This window comes from Bos indicus x Bos taurus, chromosome 11 (genome assembly GCF_003369695.1).
Source record: "Bos indicus x Bos taurus breed Angus x Brahman F1 hybrid chromosome 11, Bos_hybrid_MaternalHap_v2.0, whole genome shotgun sequence".
Classification (NCBI taxonomy): Eukaryota; Metazoa; Chordata; class Mammalia; order Artiodactyla; family Bovidae; genus Bos; species Bos indicus x Bos taurus.
The window spans coordinates 95,614,558-95,631,370 of record NC_040086.1 but is presented as its reverse complement, the minus strand read 5'-3'; the positions used below and the strand labels follow the sequence as shown (position 1 = coordinate 95,631,370).

The window sequence follows — 16,813 nt, the reverse complement described above, 5'->3', positions numbered from 1 at the left end:
ACAGTGTGGAAAGGTTAAAAAAAAAATCTCGCATCTGCTGTTACATGTTGTTAACTCCCTCAGCAGACGTTAAATCATTTCAAGTACAATAATAGTGTGGGAGGTAAATTAACTAACCATTAACAATCTTATAAATACACAATTAACATGCCAACATTTATATGACACATTGATGGGGCAGCAGTAATTTTTGATTGGGAGTTTGCAGACCTTCGAGAAGCCTCAGGCTGTTGCTCATTCAGACAAGTTTTCACAGATTGCAGGTGAGGGGGTTGTGAAGTCTGTCTGGTAGAGGGAAGTGAATGTGCAGTGTTTTGAAAGTTCAGGAACAGGAATTTCCCTTCAACCGTTGGCTGGATGTGAGCATTTTAAGTCACATTGCTATCTCAGGTCCTTAGGCAGTGAAGAAGTATAAGGGGGACTCATTTGCTTCTGCTGGGGCTATTTAAAGAGACAGAATATTTTATTTGTGGATTTTATAGCTGAGGTTGCTTGAATTTCTGGGGATTTTCTAAAAAATACTCACACCTAACTGGGGATTTAAAGTAGAACCCTTCTCTGTGGTTTCAGGTCAACAAGTAGATGATCTCTGGAGTTCATTTTGTGTGTAAAATGTTATGATTTTTAGTTTCAAACGGTCATTACGTGTGCTCCATACAAATCATGGTTGCATTACTGGAGGGAAGGCTAAGGGTCTAGTCTACTGCATAACACATTTACTGTCTTACATCTTTCATGAGGACCCATGAGAGAAATTTCTCTCAGGCCCTGAACTCAACAACAGGATTTTTAAAAATCACGTTTATTGTAGCTGTTGTAGTTTTTGTTCCTCTTTGTTTTGAGAGGCTACAGGGTGGTTTAAATCCCAAGCTCTTGGATTTGATTCTCGGTTCTGATTTTTCAGTTTTGATTCTTAGTTCTTTGGTGATTAGGTTATTTCATGTGGTGATTAGGTTATTTCATGTAGCATAACTTCCTCAGAATTCCCCTGTGTTTTAACATGTCTTAGAATATTTAAGGCTGAGTAACTGTCCATTGTATGTATGTACCACATTTTGTTCATCTATTCTCTGCCATGTGTTTTAAATTACTGTGTAGTATTCTGTTGTATGTATGTGTCATGGCATATACACTGTTAAAGGATGTTTAGGTTACTTTCAGATTTTCAGTATTACAGTCCTGAGATAAATATTTTTGCAGTTGCTTCCTTAGAGCAAAACCTAGAAGTGGTGTTGTCCAAAGCGTACTCCTGTTTTACACTTTGATAGATACTACCAGACTACGCTTTTCAGTTCAGTTCAGTCGCTCAGTCATGTCTGACTCTTTGCGACCTCATGAATTGCAGCACGCCCGGCCTCCCTGTCCATCACCAACTCCTGGAGTTCACTCAGACTCACGTCCAACGAGTCAGTGATGCCATCCAGCCATCTCATCCTCTGTCGTCCCCTTCTCCTCCTGCCCCCAATCCCTCCCAGCATCAGAGTCTTTTCCAATGAGTCAACTCTTCGCATGAGGTGGCTAAAGTACTGGAGTTTCAGCTTTAGCATCATTCCTTCCAAAGAAAACCCAGGGCTGATCTCCTTCAGAATGGACTGGTTGCAGTCCAGGGGACTCTCAAGAGTCTTCTCCAACACCACAGTTCAAAAGCATCAATTCTTCAGCGCTCAGCTTTCTTCACAGTCCAACTCTCACATCCATACATGACCACTGGAAAAACCATAGCCTTGACTAGACGGACCTTTGTTGGCAAAGTAATGTCTCTGCTTTTCAATATGCTATCTAGGTTGGTCATAACTTTTCTTCCAAGGAGTAAGCGTCTTTTAATTTCATGGCTGCAGTCACCATCTGCAGTGATTTTGGAGCCCCCCAAAATAAAGTCTGACACTGTTTCCACTGTTTCTCCATCTATTTCCCATGAAATGATGGGACCAGATGCCATGATCTTCGTTTTCTGAATGTTGAGCTTTAAGCCAACTTTTTCACTCTCCACTTTCACTTTCATCAAGAGGCTTTTTAGTTCCTCTTCACTTTCTGCCATATAGATGCTACCAAACTACCCCTTTAAAAACCTCAATTTTCATTCCTTCTGATAGTACATGCAAGTGCCCATTTCTCTGAACTCCTGCCAACATTTTTTTTAAAATTAATTTACTTTTTATTTTTGGCTGTACTGGATCTTCACTGCTTTTCTCTAGTTGCAGCGAATCCAGAGGCTGCTCTTGATTGCAGTGCACGAGCTTCTTGTTGCAGTGCCTTCTCGTTGCGGAGCGTGGGCTCTAGGCGCACGGGCTTCAGTAGCAGCTGTTGCAGCATGTGGGTTTAGCGGTTGCCATGGAGGGGTTCTAGGGTGCGTGGGCTTTAGTAATTGTGCTCATGGGCCCTAAAGCTTCAGTAGGCATCACTTGTGGGCTCTAGTACACAGGCTTAGTTGTCCCACAGCATGTGGCATCTTCCCAGACCAGGGATTGAACCTGTGTCCCCTGTGTTGGCAGGCGATTCCTGTCCATTGTACCACCAGGAAGTCCCAACATTTGGTTTTAAAGATCTTTGATCTCTGCACAACTGATCCAAGAAAAGAACTTGCTTTTCTGGAATACCTTTGTCTTAGAATTCAAATCGACCTTCAAATGATAATTTGCCACTCTTCAAATGATTTAAAACATATTCTTTTGGTTCTGGAAAGTATTTTTGGAATAATTTGATAGTATCCCAAGGTGACAGTTTTGAAGGTACATTGTAGAGACGTTCTCATGCCTGTATTAATTTTTTTTAAGCAGTTCTTTCTTTATAATCATACACATGACATGCTCATATATAATTTATCTCTGAAACAAAATTATGTAGTCCTTGAAAGTCAGGCAGCAACATTTATTGAATTCCTGCTGTGTGTAAACTGCTTTGTTGCCAGAAAGGATATGGTTTTATGGCCCCTGACCTTGTGGAACTTTCAGTCTAAATCCTCAAGTACATGTCATAGGTGGTGGAAAGCATGCTTTTCGGGATAGTCCTGTCCGAGTTCCCTGTCAGAACTGGAACTGAATAAATATTTGTTGAATGATACATATAGATTCCGCATTGTAGAAAGTCATAGTGTATACTAATAGAGAAGATATCTGCTCATGTTACGGTGTTTTGGGGGCCTCTGTTCTGTTAGGATAGTTAGGGAGTTGGTATGTGCCTTCAGAAGTGTTTGCCCACAACTCTTCTCCAAAAGAGGTGATGGAACAGATTCATCTTCCTGAAAAAGGTCCTATTGAAGATACTCCAGTGTACTTTTGCTGCTTTGTGCTTGGGCTTTTTGCCAGTACATGCATGCATGCTCAGTCGTGTCTGACTCTTTGTGACCCCATGGACTGTGGGCCTCCAGGCTCTAGGCAAGAATACTGGAATAGGTTGCCATTTCCTACTCTGGGGGATCTTCTCAACCCAGGGGTTGAACCTACGTCTCCTGTGACTCATGCATCAGCAGGAGGATTCTTTACCACTGGGCCACCTGGGAAGCCCTTTTGGTGTCAGAATACCCATTAAATGTGTGGCTTCTCACTGAAGCCCTTTGTTTTTACGGGGGCGAACTAGTCAATATGAAGTTAAAAACACCTGCCCCTGTGCTGGTGCCTTGTTGCCTTACTTTCATGGGGAAGATGCTTACCATGATTGCTACAAAGATGAAGTGTTCTTGATCTGTGATTCTGTGGTTCTATTAACAAATATTGTCATAACTGATTCTATGGTTATATACCTCTCTTTGTTGTTACATAAGAAGTTCTTATTTTTACAAGTGAAACTTAAATGCTCCCCTTTATTTCTGTAATTTTTTCTGATTATTACACTTAAAGTCGTGGGCTGACATTAATGTTTCTGAGACTAAGTGTCTCAGAAATTTGACACTTAGAAGAATCCCATGATTCTTAGGAGATTTACTATTAGGAGTAATATTTACATATTAGGAGATATACTAGGTCTATATTAGAGTATAAACTTTTTGACTCAGCCTTACCTTATCTTTGCATTTCCCATTAGCTTCTGTGTAAAATAAGTACTTAGTGCATATTTAAGGGAAAAAATGAAGATGAATGTATTTCACTTGATTAGAGATGCTCCTTAGTTAAACTTCCTCTCAGTGTCTTTAAGATCCACCAAGTGATGTTAATAGAATGATATGTTGCCAGATAGAAAATGTTAAAATTTCAGTCAGCTGAAGTAATTTATTAACTATATTTCCCATGTTCCATTTCTAGAAGAAACAAATGACAAAATCATGGTGTTCTAGGTCCTTCTAAGAATATATATCTGCCAGGACTGTTCCCAGAACATATTCAGTCTGGCTTTCACATTCCTTGCACTTCCTAACTGGTTTAGAGGAGCAGAAAGGTTTAAAGGACTCCAATGACCTGCAGAGTCCTGTTACAAAGGAGACACACTTATTTTACCTGCTGTGTGCTTACGAGAAAAGGATAAATTGTTGACATATTTTAGTTCATGTTCAACAAGAATTGAACATTGAAATTGGTAATGATATTTTTATCATCATCATTATTAAGAGCAGCTAATTTTTAGTTATGTACCAGTTATTCTTTTAAGCATTTTACCCACATAATCTTCTGTATATCCTTTCATCCCCACATCATCTCCATTTTATAAATGAGAGAAAACAGGCTCAGTGAGGTTAAAGTTACTTTGACCAGGCTCACGTGGCTAACAAGCGATAGGGCCAGGATCTGAACCCAGTTCTGCCGTAAGCCCTTAGGTTCCTAACTACTATCCTGTAATGTCTTCCTTGCTGAGTGTTTCCGTTTAACTGAGGAGGTACCGTTTTGTTCCCAGAATAAACATCATTACAGTTTTAACAGGATTCAGGAAGCAGTTCTTATAATTAGGTTTCTAAAATAAGAAATTAATCTGGTAGCAGACAAGTTTGATTAATAAGTTTTATTTTAAAAGCACAATACTATCTTGAATCAGAAGGAAGGAAAATGTATGTACTGAACAAAATTAGTTTGATGGTACGTTTTTGTAAAATTCCTGGTAACTCAGAAAGCATGTCTGCGCCCTTTCAGACATTTCGCAACTATGACAGGAGAGGGGAATATAAACCGAAGAAATACAGTTTCATACTTTAGCACATCATTTGAGGAAAACACAGCTTGTTCCCCCATGACCTTATAAAGTAATGAGAAGACTACATGGGAATGAAGGGAGAAAGAAAGGAAAATTTATTGTTTTAACAGTAGTTATGTGCTTTGAGTGGGCTGACTAAGGAGTTACTGTTATTTGTTTCGTAAAAGAGCAAGCCATCTTCTCTGATACCATGGAGATCTCATTGACTAGAGCAGTAGCCCCTAGTGCTTATAAGGATTTCCTTTCAGCTTAGACTTAATCCTTTTAAGCTCCTAGCTACAGGGATAAATGTTGATTTTCAAGGTAGCATTTTTACCACATTGAATTTGTTTGAAAAATGATTCAGTCATTCTCTGCCTTATTCTTAAATGTTGCTGTGTGCATCATGTTTCTAGGTAGTTGAGCCCGTGAAACAATATGAAGAGGAGAAAATAGCCTTTTAAGGAAATTGGCCCACAGAAAGGATGGCCTTCTTGGACAATCCAACTATCATTCTAGCTCATATTCGACAGTCACATGTGACCAGTGATGACACAGGAATGTGTGAGATGGTTCTCATTGATCATGATGTTGACCTAGAGAAGATTCATCCTCCTTCAATGCCTGGAGACAGTGGGTCAGAAATTCAGGGAAGCAATGGTGAGACTCAGGGCTATGTGTACGCCCAGTCGGTCGATATTACCTCAAGTTGGGACTTTGGTATTAGAAGACGCTCAAATACAGGTAAACATTGCCTTTTAGTCCTGTCTTCTGAGCTTTAAATCAGTAAACAGTCTTATATAGTAATTCATAATGTTGGAATAGGTTTAATGGGAAAAGTTACTCTGTATTGATAGGAACATGAGTGTATTACACCAATAGTCTAAGGCATATCTCCATCTCTGCGACTGAATGGTGAGAGTCTCTGGAATGACGCTGTTAGAAGGAAGCAGACAGAGGAGGAGTAGGTGAAAAAGTTGACTATGAGAGGAATGTTGGAGATTCTGTTCTAAAAAGTCACCATGTAGACAGGGAAGTGGACTGTCTTGAGGAACCTTACCAGAGCAACACTGTCACCAGTAGGCAGGGTTCAGGTTACATGATATGGAGAGCTGGCCAGACGGAGTGCTGCTGCCTGAGACGTTCTCGCCCTTGGAGGAATCGTACTGGGTGGCGGATTGGAGGGAGACAGCCGACTGTTAAGGCTGCTTTTAGTCGGAATTCCTACTTGGGAGGTGAGATGAGAAAAGGTGCCCCTGTTTTTGATACATTATTTAGTTGATCTCTCTACCCTTTGGTATTCGTGGCCTGAAAATGCTCAGTTTTAGCATATGTATATTTAGTCATTAGCTTTTAAAAATTCATTCCCCTTTTCCAGCTTATGTTTTTGGGGAGCATTTCAAGGAGTATGTGATGAAGTCCTTCACATAGATCAACTATTTAGACTATATAATGTAGTTGTTTTAATATGATGGTATTCTATGAGATAATTTTTTAATTTAGATAATCAGAAAATATAATCTAATCAGTGGCAGTAACCTGCTAACTTCCAGGAAAAGTAATGTAGGATATATAGTAGAACCCTGAAAATATTTGCGTGTTTATTTTCATAGTCCATATCTAAGATGATGTGAGGGAGTACTGCTGGTAGAACAGGATACAGTTTACACTACAAAGCATGTTAAGGTTTTGGTTCAGAATTCAGCGTTCTGTGAGATCTGTCAATACAAAGAATAATTTGCTCTTGTGATGAAAATAATTAATAGCATTTCCCAGTATCCAAAGGAACTTTAAACAAAACAGGATTCGAGTGAAGGTTTGAATATAATTTTGAACCATTGATTCGCAGTTCTCTAGTTGAAACTGACTTCCTTGCAAGTTATTGAGATATCTTTTATGACAGGCTGAATGTATTTAGTAGGAGAATGCTGCTAAATTGAGAGCTTTATGATTATAATACTTTGGCTGTGCCCTTCAGATTTATTAATTGCAGTTGAATGTATTTTGCTTCTGTGGAATTGGGTTCGATCGAGTGACACTGTCAGAATGTTTTTGCCAGCATAGTTTAATTTCAGCAAGATGAGTTTCCGTGTTTCACTGCCACAATGCTAAGGCAGGCAGGTAAGACTTCTACCTTGAAAGTGGTTGAAAGAAAACTTTATTTTATTTATTTATTTTTATTAGCATTGGGCCAGGATAGGAAGTTGAAGATGAGCAAGAGGAACCTAATTTGAAGAGGTGGCATAAGCTGTGACTTTCTTTTCCATTGTAGTCTCCACGTGCTGGACAGTATTGTATGCTGGACAGTATTTCTTCAAAAGATCCAGTTAACTGACTTTTGAAGGTTGAGCAGCCTATCGTAGTGTAATCACAAATGCCTAATTTTAGGTGATGCTTTTGTTTTTGTTGTTGGAATTTCTTAAGCTAGCACTTAGATGCTAATAATTAATTAAGATTGTGGGGTATTCAAGTGACCAAGGAATTTACTTTTTAATCCTTTCAGCATATCTTAAAATTTTGTATAAGAAAAATTATTCTTTTTAAGATTTGACTAATGTTACAAAGATACAAATCATTTATTTTACTACCTATAAACTGTTTCAGCCCACTGAAGAAAAGCTATGCTAATTTATATAGCTTTGACATTTTATAATTTTCATGATTTTTAGATAAAGGATTTTATATTTAAAACTTTAATAGTCTAGTCTGAGTTCATTTATCTTTAATTTTTGAAACGGGTAGAGTAATTCATAACAGTAATTTTATTCCTGTAATGTAATATTCACTTCAGTTCATTTGTGCATTAAAATTCCTTTAAGACCGTTATTAATGATTTATATAATGAAATGTCATATTAATCACAGAAGTTTTCACATTTTATTATTCTCTTCCATGTTAATACTATCTTTATGATCTCTATTAATGTTTTATATCCTCTAATTTCAATTATAAATCAAGAATATTTTCATGTTTTTGTTGGTATTTGCTTTTCAGGGGTGCCACCTTTAAAATTTTATGACTTTTTCCCTACATATGCAATATAAAACATCTTTATTCATATAAAGGTAGTTAATTATGTCTTTGTTTATAGTAAACTTTCATTGACAAACTTATAGTTATAATATTTCTTTTCAAGCTCAAAGATTAGAACGACTCCGAAAAGAGAGACAAAACCAGATCAAATGCAAAAATATTCAGTGGAAAGAAAGAAATTCTAAGCAATCAGGTAAATCAAAATAATTTTAATTGTTAATTTGAGATTTATATCTTTAGTTTATATTATTATGTAAGAGCTTTTATTTTTAATTCATCCTTTTAAATACCGTAGGCTGCTACCTCTTGTGTTTTGAGCTTTGAACTCTTTCACTTGCGTGCCTTGGCCCTCCAAAGCTGTGTGTTCTTTAGGTCTTGTCTTTTTGGCTAGTCTTCGTTCTGGGGGACAGGAATTCATGAGTGCAGGGCACATTTTGTAGAAACTGTTGTGCTGGTACCTTATTCTTAGAGCCAAGGTGTACCTGTGGTTTGGATGGGCCTTGAGATTATAGATTCCTCCTGGCAATTCTAACCTAGACTTTCCCTTGCATTAGTGACCCCAGTAACAACCTTTTTTGCTTATATGCTGATTCTTTTCCTTTAGCTTACAAACCATTATGTTGCTGGTATCAGCATTTCCAGAATGTGTTCGTGTGGTATGTATATTAAAAAGCTGACCATTGATGTATTTTCAAAACTTCAAGAAGAGAAGACTTTTTAAAAAATTATAAAATTGAATGCTATTAAAATATTTTCTAATGTTTTATCATGTTTCCTTGACTGTTCTCTTTTTTCTCTCCTTTCAAATAAGTGTCCGCAGTCTATCTTTTAATCTTCTTCATACCTCGTGTTACTACCCTGGCGTATAATATGTGACCAGTCAATTTTTGTTGACTGACTCCTTTGCTACACAATATTTATGAAGCTAATAATATTCATGATTATCACAGTAATAGCAGCACCTACCTAGTGCTGTGGTAAGTACCTTATGTGCATTACTTCCAGTGAATGCTTCTATAAGGTGTAAGTTTCATTGCCGTTGTTAACAAGTGAAAAAGAAGGTCACAGGGACAACTTGCAGAATTTACAAGGCTAGGAAGTGGTGGTGCAGTAGAGTCATGTTTTGTATCTAGCACTGTCTATCTCAAGCCCAGTCTCTTTCTGCTAAACCACATCACATAAAGTGGTTATTGCTTTCTCCTACTATGATTGTAAACCCAGGAGTGTTCATTGGGTATTATTTTCTTCATGATTGCTTGTAAGTGATGACTGTGTAGAACCAGAAATCTCATCTACTTCTTTCTCCTTATATCTCACTTCTGTGACTTCCTGTAATTCTCCTTGAATGTCATTTTAGTTTTGCCCTTGATATTTTTAAAATCTCTCCAGAGTGGCCTTTTCTGTTGATCTAGTTAATACTTCTCTCTGTTGTATTTAGCACAAACTGGGAAATCTTTCTATCATTTATCTTTTCTACTTTCTGCAAAATTTTTGTGTATCTTAAGTGTTTTTCCTATTTATTGCTTCTTAATGAGTTCAGAGCCAGTTTATAAGCCCAGCTCTCCAGTTACCCTTTGCTTTGCCATCTTTACTTCCATATCTTATAACAGTCATTAAAAAATAAATTAATAGAGGAGTAGAGCATCTCAAATAACAGCATTGACACCTTTCATAATGTGAGAAATAACTTCTTCAACCTAAACTTTGATGCATTTAATAATCTAATAATTAGAGATACATCTAATAAATTTTAATACATCCATCACCCACTCCTTAAAGTCAAATCCTCTCTACCTTTTGTTCAGTGCTTCACAGAATGTGCTGGAGGCAAATAAACAGTCCCCTGTTTGCTTTCATTTTAACCACACTGTCCATTTCTCTCTCCCTTAGTTTCTTTCTTATTTCTGTCTCAGAGATTTCAATAATTGACCCTGAGATCTTAATTCTGGAAAGGCTCTTTAAAGTGCCTGCCCATGCTTTGAAATGTTGACCTTGATTCTGACCAGACCAGTAGCCTGCCTGGTGGTTATTCCTCATCAATGTACAGAGGAACGCCTTTGAATTTTCTGTTAAGCTGGGTTCCATCGTTACCACAGACTTACACCCAGGTATCCTGAAATGGTTAGAAAAGTGGAGTCCTCAGTCCACTAAACATCTCCCTGGCAAACGGAGCAGCCATTCTGTTTTCACACATCTCTCAAACTCATACTCTTTTGGCAAGGAATGCTGTGACCAAATCATTTTTATTTTAATTGGGAATTTTGGCTAAGTTATCATGCATTTGCTCACTCTTTTTATGCTAATTACATTTTGTTCAAAATCCTTTCATCTGCTTTTCCTTATCTTTGTTTTACCTCATTCCCCACTAGAAGAATCATCATTGTGAATGTGATGATCTCCCCTGCAGTGTTCTTTTCCCATAATTATTCTGTCTGCGTCCGGTCCATTCTTTAAGATACTGCCTAAATGCAGCCTTTCCACAGGAGTTGGAAAGGATCCTAGAAGCCATCTGGTCCGTACCTCGAAGTTCTTCATAAACATACTGACGCGTGTGCCACAAGACCATGTGATAAACGTAATACCTTATTGTAAGATCCTTTTAGTGTTTCTGTAACTAAAACTGCGTGGATAAATTTGAGGCCAATGTCATTGGAAGACAGTGTTGTCAGGAATAATGTCAAATCAAGGACTAGTATTTTTAATTTTATTGTTTTAAAATGGTGTTTTATATTACTTACAAAATTAGTTAATATTCTTATGCATTGAGTCATTTAACAAGTATTTCTTCCACAGCTTCTGTGTGCATAGTAATTCACCACTCGGTGCTTTGGGGAATACATGATTCCCGTCCTCAAAAAGTTTGAAGTCTAGTGGAATTCAAGGCTACATGTCAGGTTAAATAATAGCTTAAAATAATAATGTACTTTATATCAGTTACTTATGAATATTCCTGGTTTTCTTTATATGACTTCTGTTATATAGCAACAGTTCCCAGGTGCAGTGGCTATAAAAGTCAGAAATGCATCCAAAAGTGTTATCATGACATCTGTATGCATTTCTGGGCCCTGTCTGTGGAATTCCTGATTTAGTAGATAGAGATTGGGGTCCACAAATCTGTATTTTTCAGAAGCTCACTGGGTGAATCTAATGGGTAACCAGCTCTGAGCACCACTGGATTATATGCCACCCACTAAGTTGACTTCATGCAGGTAGAACAAATTAGTTGTTAATATTTCTATACTTGTTACTTATTTCTATACTTGTTAATATTTCTATACAAGTGGTAAGTAACTTGTAACCTGGGCATTCTGACTGCGGAGACTGTAGTCTGTCTACTCTGTCCCCTTCTCTCCCATACTGCAGGCAGAAAGGAGCTGCTCCGGGCACTTTGGGTATTGAAGGGCCTTTGATGTTCCCTTGCACCTTTCCTTCTCTCTCTGTCAGCTGCAGGTAGGGTTCAGGAAAGTTGCCAAAGCTTCTATATTAAAAAAAAAACAAACACCTTCCAGTGGCCAATAACGAAAAGAAAGTGAAGTTAAAGTTGAAGAGCGACGTGAGATCGAGTAATTCAGGAAGTATAGCTGTGCCTTATGAATGGCTTAGAACCAGGAGGAAGGGCTCTGGGACGTTTCCCAGTCTTATGCTTTTTTTGTGCTCATCTGATCTCTCCTTCCTCCTCCTGTTCTGCTCCCTTTCCCCACAACTACTTTGTCTGCTTGTTTGATCCAGAGTTATTCATTCAACAAGTATTTATTTAGCTCCTACAGTACACAGGAAGAAATAGAGAAAAACAATAGAATGGGACAGACTAGAGATCTCTTCAAGAAAATTAGAGATACCAAGGGAACATTTCATGAAAGGATGGGCACAATAAAGAACAGAAATGGTATGGACCTAACAGATGCAGAAGATATTAAGAAAAGGTGGCAAGAATACTCAGAAGAACTATACAAAAAAGATCTTCATGATCCAGATAATCACAATGGCATGATCACTCACCTAGAGCCAGACATCCTGGAATGTGAGGTCTAGTGGGCCTTAGGAAGCATCACTACAAACAAAGCTAGTACAAGTGATGGAATTCCAGTTGAGCTATTTCAAATCCTAAAAGATGATGCTGTGAAAGTGCTGCATTCAATATGCCAGCAAATTTGGAAAACTCAGCAGTGGCCACAGGACTGGAAAAGGTCAGTTTTCATTCCAGTCCAAAGAAAGGCAATGCCAAAGAATGCTCAAATTATTACACAATTGCACTCGTCTCACACGCTAGCAAAGTAATGCTCAAAAGTGTCCAAGCCAGGCTTCAACAGTACGTGAACTGTGAACAGCCAGGTGTTCAAGCTGAATTTAGAAAAACCAGAGGAACCAGAGATCAAATTGCCAACATCTGCTGGATCATCAAAAAGGCAAGAAAGTTCCAGAAAAACATCTGCTTTATTGACTATGCCAAAGCCTTTAACTGTGTGGATCACCACAAACTGTGGAAAATTCTTAAAGAGATGGGAATATCAGACCACCTGACCTGCCTCCTGAGAAATCTGTATGCAGGTCAGGAAGCATACTGGACCTGTATGCAGGTCCAGTCAGAAGTGGACATGGAACAACAGATTGGTTCCAAATAGGAAAAGGAGTACGTCAAGGCTGTATATTGTCACCCTGCTTATTTAACTTATATGCAGAGTACATCATGAGAAATGCTGGGCTGGAGGAAGCACAAGCTGGAATCAACATTGTTGGGAGAAATGTCAATAATCTCAGATATGCAGATGACACCACCCTTATGGCAGAAAGTGAAGAAGAACTAAAAAGTCTCTTGATGGAAGTGAAAGAGAAGAGTGAAAAAGTTGGATTAAAGCTCAACATTTAGAAAACTAAGATCATGGCATCCGATCCCCTCACTTCATGGCAAATAGATGGAGAAACAGTGGCTGACTTTATTTTTCTGGGCTCCAATATCACTGCAGATGGTGATTGCAGCCATGAAATTAAAAGACGCTTACTCCTTGGAAGGAAAGTTATGGCAACCCACTCCAGTACTCTTGCCTGGAGAATCCCATGGAGGGAAGAGCCTGGTAGGCTACAGTCCATGGGGTCGCAAAGAGTCAGACACGACTGAGCTACTTCACTTTCTAAATAGCATATTAAAAAGCAGAGACATTACTTTGTCAACAAAGGTCCGTCTAGTCAAGGCTTTTCCAGTAGTCATGTATGGATGTGAGAGTTGGAGTATAAAGAAAGCTGAGCGCTGAAGAATTGATGCTGTTGAATTGTGGTGTTGGAGAAGACTCTTGAGAGTCCCTTGGACTGCAAGGAGATCCAACCAGTCCATCCTAAAGGAAATCAGTCCTGGGTGTTCATTGGAAGGACTGATGTTAAAGCTGAAACTCCAGTACTTTGGCCACCTGATGCGAAGAGCTGACTGATTTGAAAAGACCCTGATGTTGGGAAAGATTGAGGGCAGGAGGAGAAGGGGACGACAAAGGATGAGATGGTTAGATGGCATAACTGACTCAATGGACATGAGTTTGGGTAAACTCCGGGAGTTGATTATGGACAGGGAAGCCTGGCGTGCTGCAGTTCATGGGGTTGCAAAGAGTCGGACACGACTGAGCAACTGAACTGAACTGAACTGATTGTGGGAAGGATTGAAGGCAGGAGGAGAAGGGGACGACAGAGGATGAGATGGTTGAATGGCATCACCAACTCAATGGACGTGAATTTGAATAGACTCTGGGAGTTGGTGATGGACAGGGAGGCCTGGCGTGCTGCAGTCCATGGGATCGCAAAGAGTTGGACATGACTGAGCAACTGAACAGTTATGCACTGTTATAGGCCTGAAAGGTACAGCAGTAAACAGGAGGCAAAATCTCTCCTCCGATGGAGCTTGTGGGGGAGAAAGAGTTAACAGACACAGTATGTCGGATGTCAGAATGGGATAAGTGGCACAGAGAAAAATATTACCTAGCTCAGGGGGATAAGGAGTGCTGCTGCTGCTGCTGCTGCTGCTGCTGCTGCTAAGTTGCTTCAATCGTGTCCGACTCTGTGCGACCCCATAGACGGCAGCCCACCAGGCCCCACCGTCCCTGGGACTCTCCAGACAAGAACACTGGAGTGGGTTGCCATTTCCTCCTCCAATGCATGAAAGTGAAAAGTGAAAGTGAAGTCACTCAGTCGTGTCCGACTCTTAGCGACCCCGTGGACTGCAGCCCACCAGGCTCCTCTGTCCATGGGATTTTCCAGGCAAGAGTACTGGAGTGGGGTGCCATTGCCTTCTCCAAGGAGTGCTAGGCAGGGGATTTTGCTGTTTTATATAGGGTAATCAGGGAAGGCCACATGAGGAAGGTGATGGTTGAGCAGAGATCTGAAGGGAGTAAGGGAGTGAGCCAGGCAGGTAATGGGAGATGAGTGTTCTAAGATGAGGGATCAGCAAGTACAAAGGTCCTGGGTTGGAAGTGAGACTGATGTACTGGTGGAAAAGCAAGGAAGGATACCTGTTGGTTAGAGCACAGTGAGAAGGGGAAGTGGGGTCGGAGAAGCAAGCCATGGGAGACTGATCACAGATGGTCCTGTAAGGACCTGGGTGAGGTGATTTGATCAGAGTACTGATATGATATGTGACTTAGTTTCTTTTTCCTAGCTTAAATTTCCTTTAAAACAACTATTTATTATAAGAAATTTCAGACACAGAAACAAAGAAGAACTTTTTCAAACATATACAAAACGAGAGAGAATGGTGTCATGAACCCCCATGCGCATCGCCCAGCTTCAGCAGTTTTAGTAGTCTATGTCTTGTCTCATGTCACTTGTATGTTCACCTACCCTTTCCTCCCAGATTATTTTTAAGCAAATCCTTGCTGTCGTATAAATGCATACTTAAATACTTATATGTTTTTTTATGTGTACTTAAACTGCACTACCACTATTCTAAAAATGAGCAGGAATTCTTTACAGTTATCAAATATTTCCTTGTTTCAAACCCCCCTCCCCCCATTTAGTTTGTTCAGGTCTAGATCTAAGGTCCACAGATTACTTTTGGGTAACATGTCTCATTTCCTTTTTAATCTACAGATTTGGATTCTTTTCCAGCTTTTTATTCTGTAGTTTGTTTGTTAAAGAAACTGGGTCTTTTGTCCCATAGAATTTTCTGCATTCTGGCTTTTGCTAATCATATCCCCACAATCTCATTTAATATGTTCCTCTGTCCTCTTTATTTCCTATAAACTGGTGGTTGGATCTGGAAAATTACTCAGATTGAAGTTTGGTTTTTGGTAAGAATACTATGTTCATACTGATCTGTATTTTCTATTGCATCATTTTAGTAAACATGGAATGTCTTCTTGGTTCTTTTTATTTGTGATAAGATTGATGGTAGAATCAGGTATTGTCCATTCATTATTAAATTACTCCCATCAGCCTCTCGTCTGCTGATTTTAGTGGCCATTGATGAGCATCACTAGATTCATTATCATTGCACACGTGCTCAGTTGTGTCCGACTTTTTGTGACTCTGTGGACTGTAGCCTGCCTGGCTCCTCTTGTCCGTGGGATTCTTCGGGCAAGAATACTGGAGTGTGTTGCCATTTCCTTCTCCAGGAAATCTTCCCAACCCAGAGATCAAACCCAGGTCTCCTGCATTGGGAGGCAGATTCTTTACCTCTGAGCCACTTGGGAAGTCCAGATTCTTTCATTCAGTTCAGTTCATTTGCTCAGTCACGTCTAACTCTTTGCAACTCCATGGACTGCAGCACGCCAGCTTCCCTGTCTATCACCAACTCCTGGAGCTTGCTCAAACTCATGTCCATTGAGTTGGTGATGCCATCCAACCATCTCATCCTCTGTTATCCTCTTCTCCTCCTGCCTTCAGTCTTTCCCAGCATCAGGGTCTTCTGAAATGAGTCAGTTCTTTGCATCAGGTTGCGAAAGTATTGGGAGTTTCAGCTTCAGCATCAGTCCTTCCAGTAAATATTCAGGACTGATCTCCTTTAGGATGGACTGGTTGGATCTCCTTGCTGTCCCAGGGACTCTCAAGAGTCTTCTCCAGCACCACAGTTCAAAAGCAGCAATTCTGGCGCTCAGCTTTGTTTAGTTGTGAAATAGTGATTTCTGATTTTATCAGTCTTTCTTCATTTATTAACAAGTTTTATATAAAGAACTTTCCCCTATCTATTATTTGGCCACCCACTATACAGTTCCTACAAGAAAGGTAGGATAAATGCTTGATTCTTTCCCTTTGTTAGTAGTTTTCAGAATGAAGAGTTTATTCCTTAGCGTCCTGTATAGGTGACCAATGAGGGTTTTTTCCCTTTGTATCATTATCCACTCATGGGCTTTAAGCATAAATTATATTTTTCTATTCATTGCAGTTATTCTTTTTTATGCTAATCTTGTCCTTTTGTATAGTGAGTCCCTTCACATTTGCTTCTAACTTCTTTGACACTGTTCCAGTAATCTGTCATAGCTTCCTTGCTTTCTTGTATAACAAGATGTTGCAGGTTCATCTTGCCCATTTTCTTCCCCACATTTGGAATCAGTCATTTCTCCTGGGAGTCTTGATTCTTTTTAGTGGTAAATGCCATTGAGAGACCACAAGTGAGCTCTAGGGGTGCTCGCTGGATTGATTTTTTTTTTTTAATAGGCCTTTTCATGGAGTAGAGCTCAGAAAAAAATAAAATTTTAGAGAGAGA

General features: G+C 39.3%; 1 protein-coding gene across 7 annotated transcripts in view; it reads left to right on the top strand.

The window, feature by feature from the left end:
• Positions 1–16,813, top strand: part of MAPKAP1 (mitogen-activated protein kinase associated protein 1) — a 233,883-nt gene that overhangs the window by 23,278 nt on the left and 193,792 nt on the right. For 6 of the 7 annotated variants that reach the window (XM_027556277.1, XM_027556273.1, XM_027556274.1 and 3 more), the window contains 2 exons: positions 5,514–5,841; positions 8,234–8,323. The exons of the other annotated variant lie outside the window; for it this stretch is intronic. In XM_027556277.1, coding sequence (XP_027412078.1) covers positions 5,583–5,841; positions 8,234–8,323 — 349 coding nt within the window. In that variant the 5' untranslated portion in view covers positions 5,514–5,582. The remainder of the gene's footprint in view (positions 1–5,513; positions 5,842–8,233; positions 8,324–16,813) is intronic. 7 annotated transcript variants of the gene reach the window in all.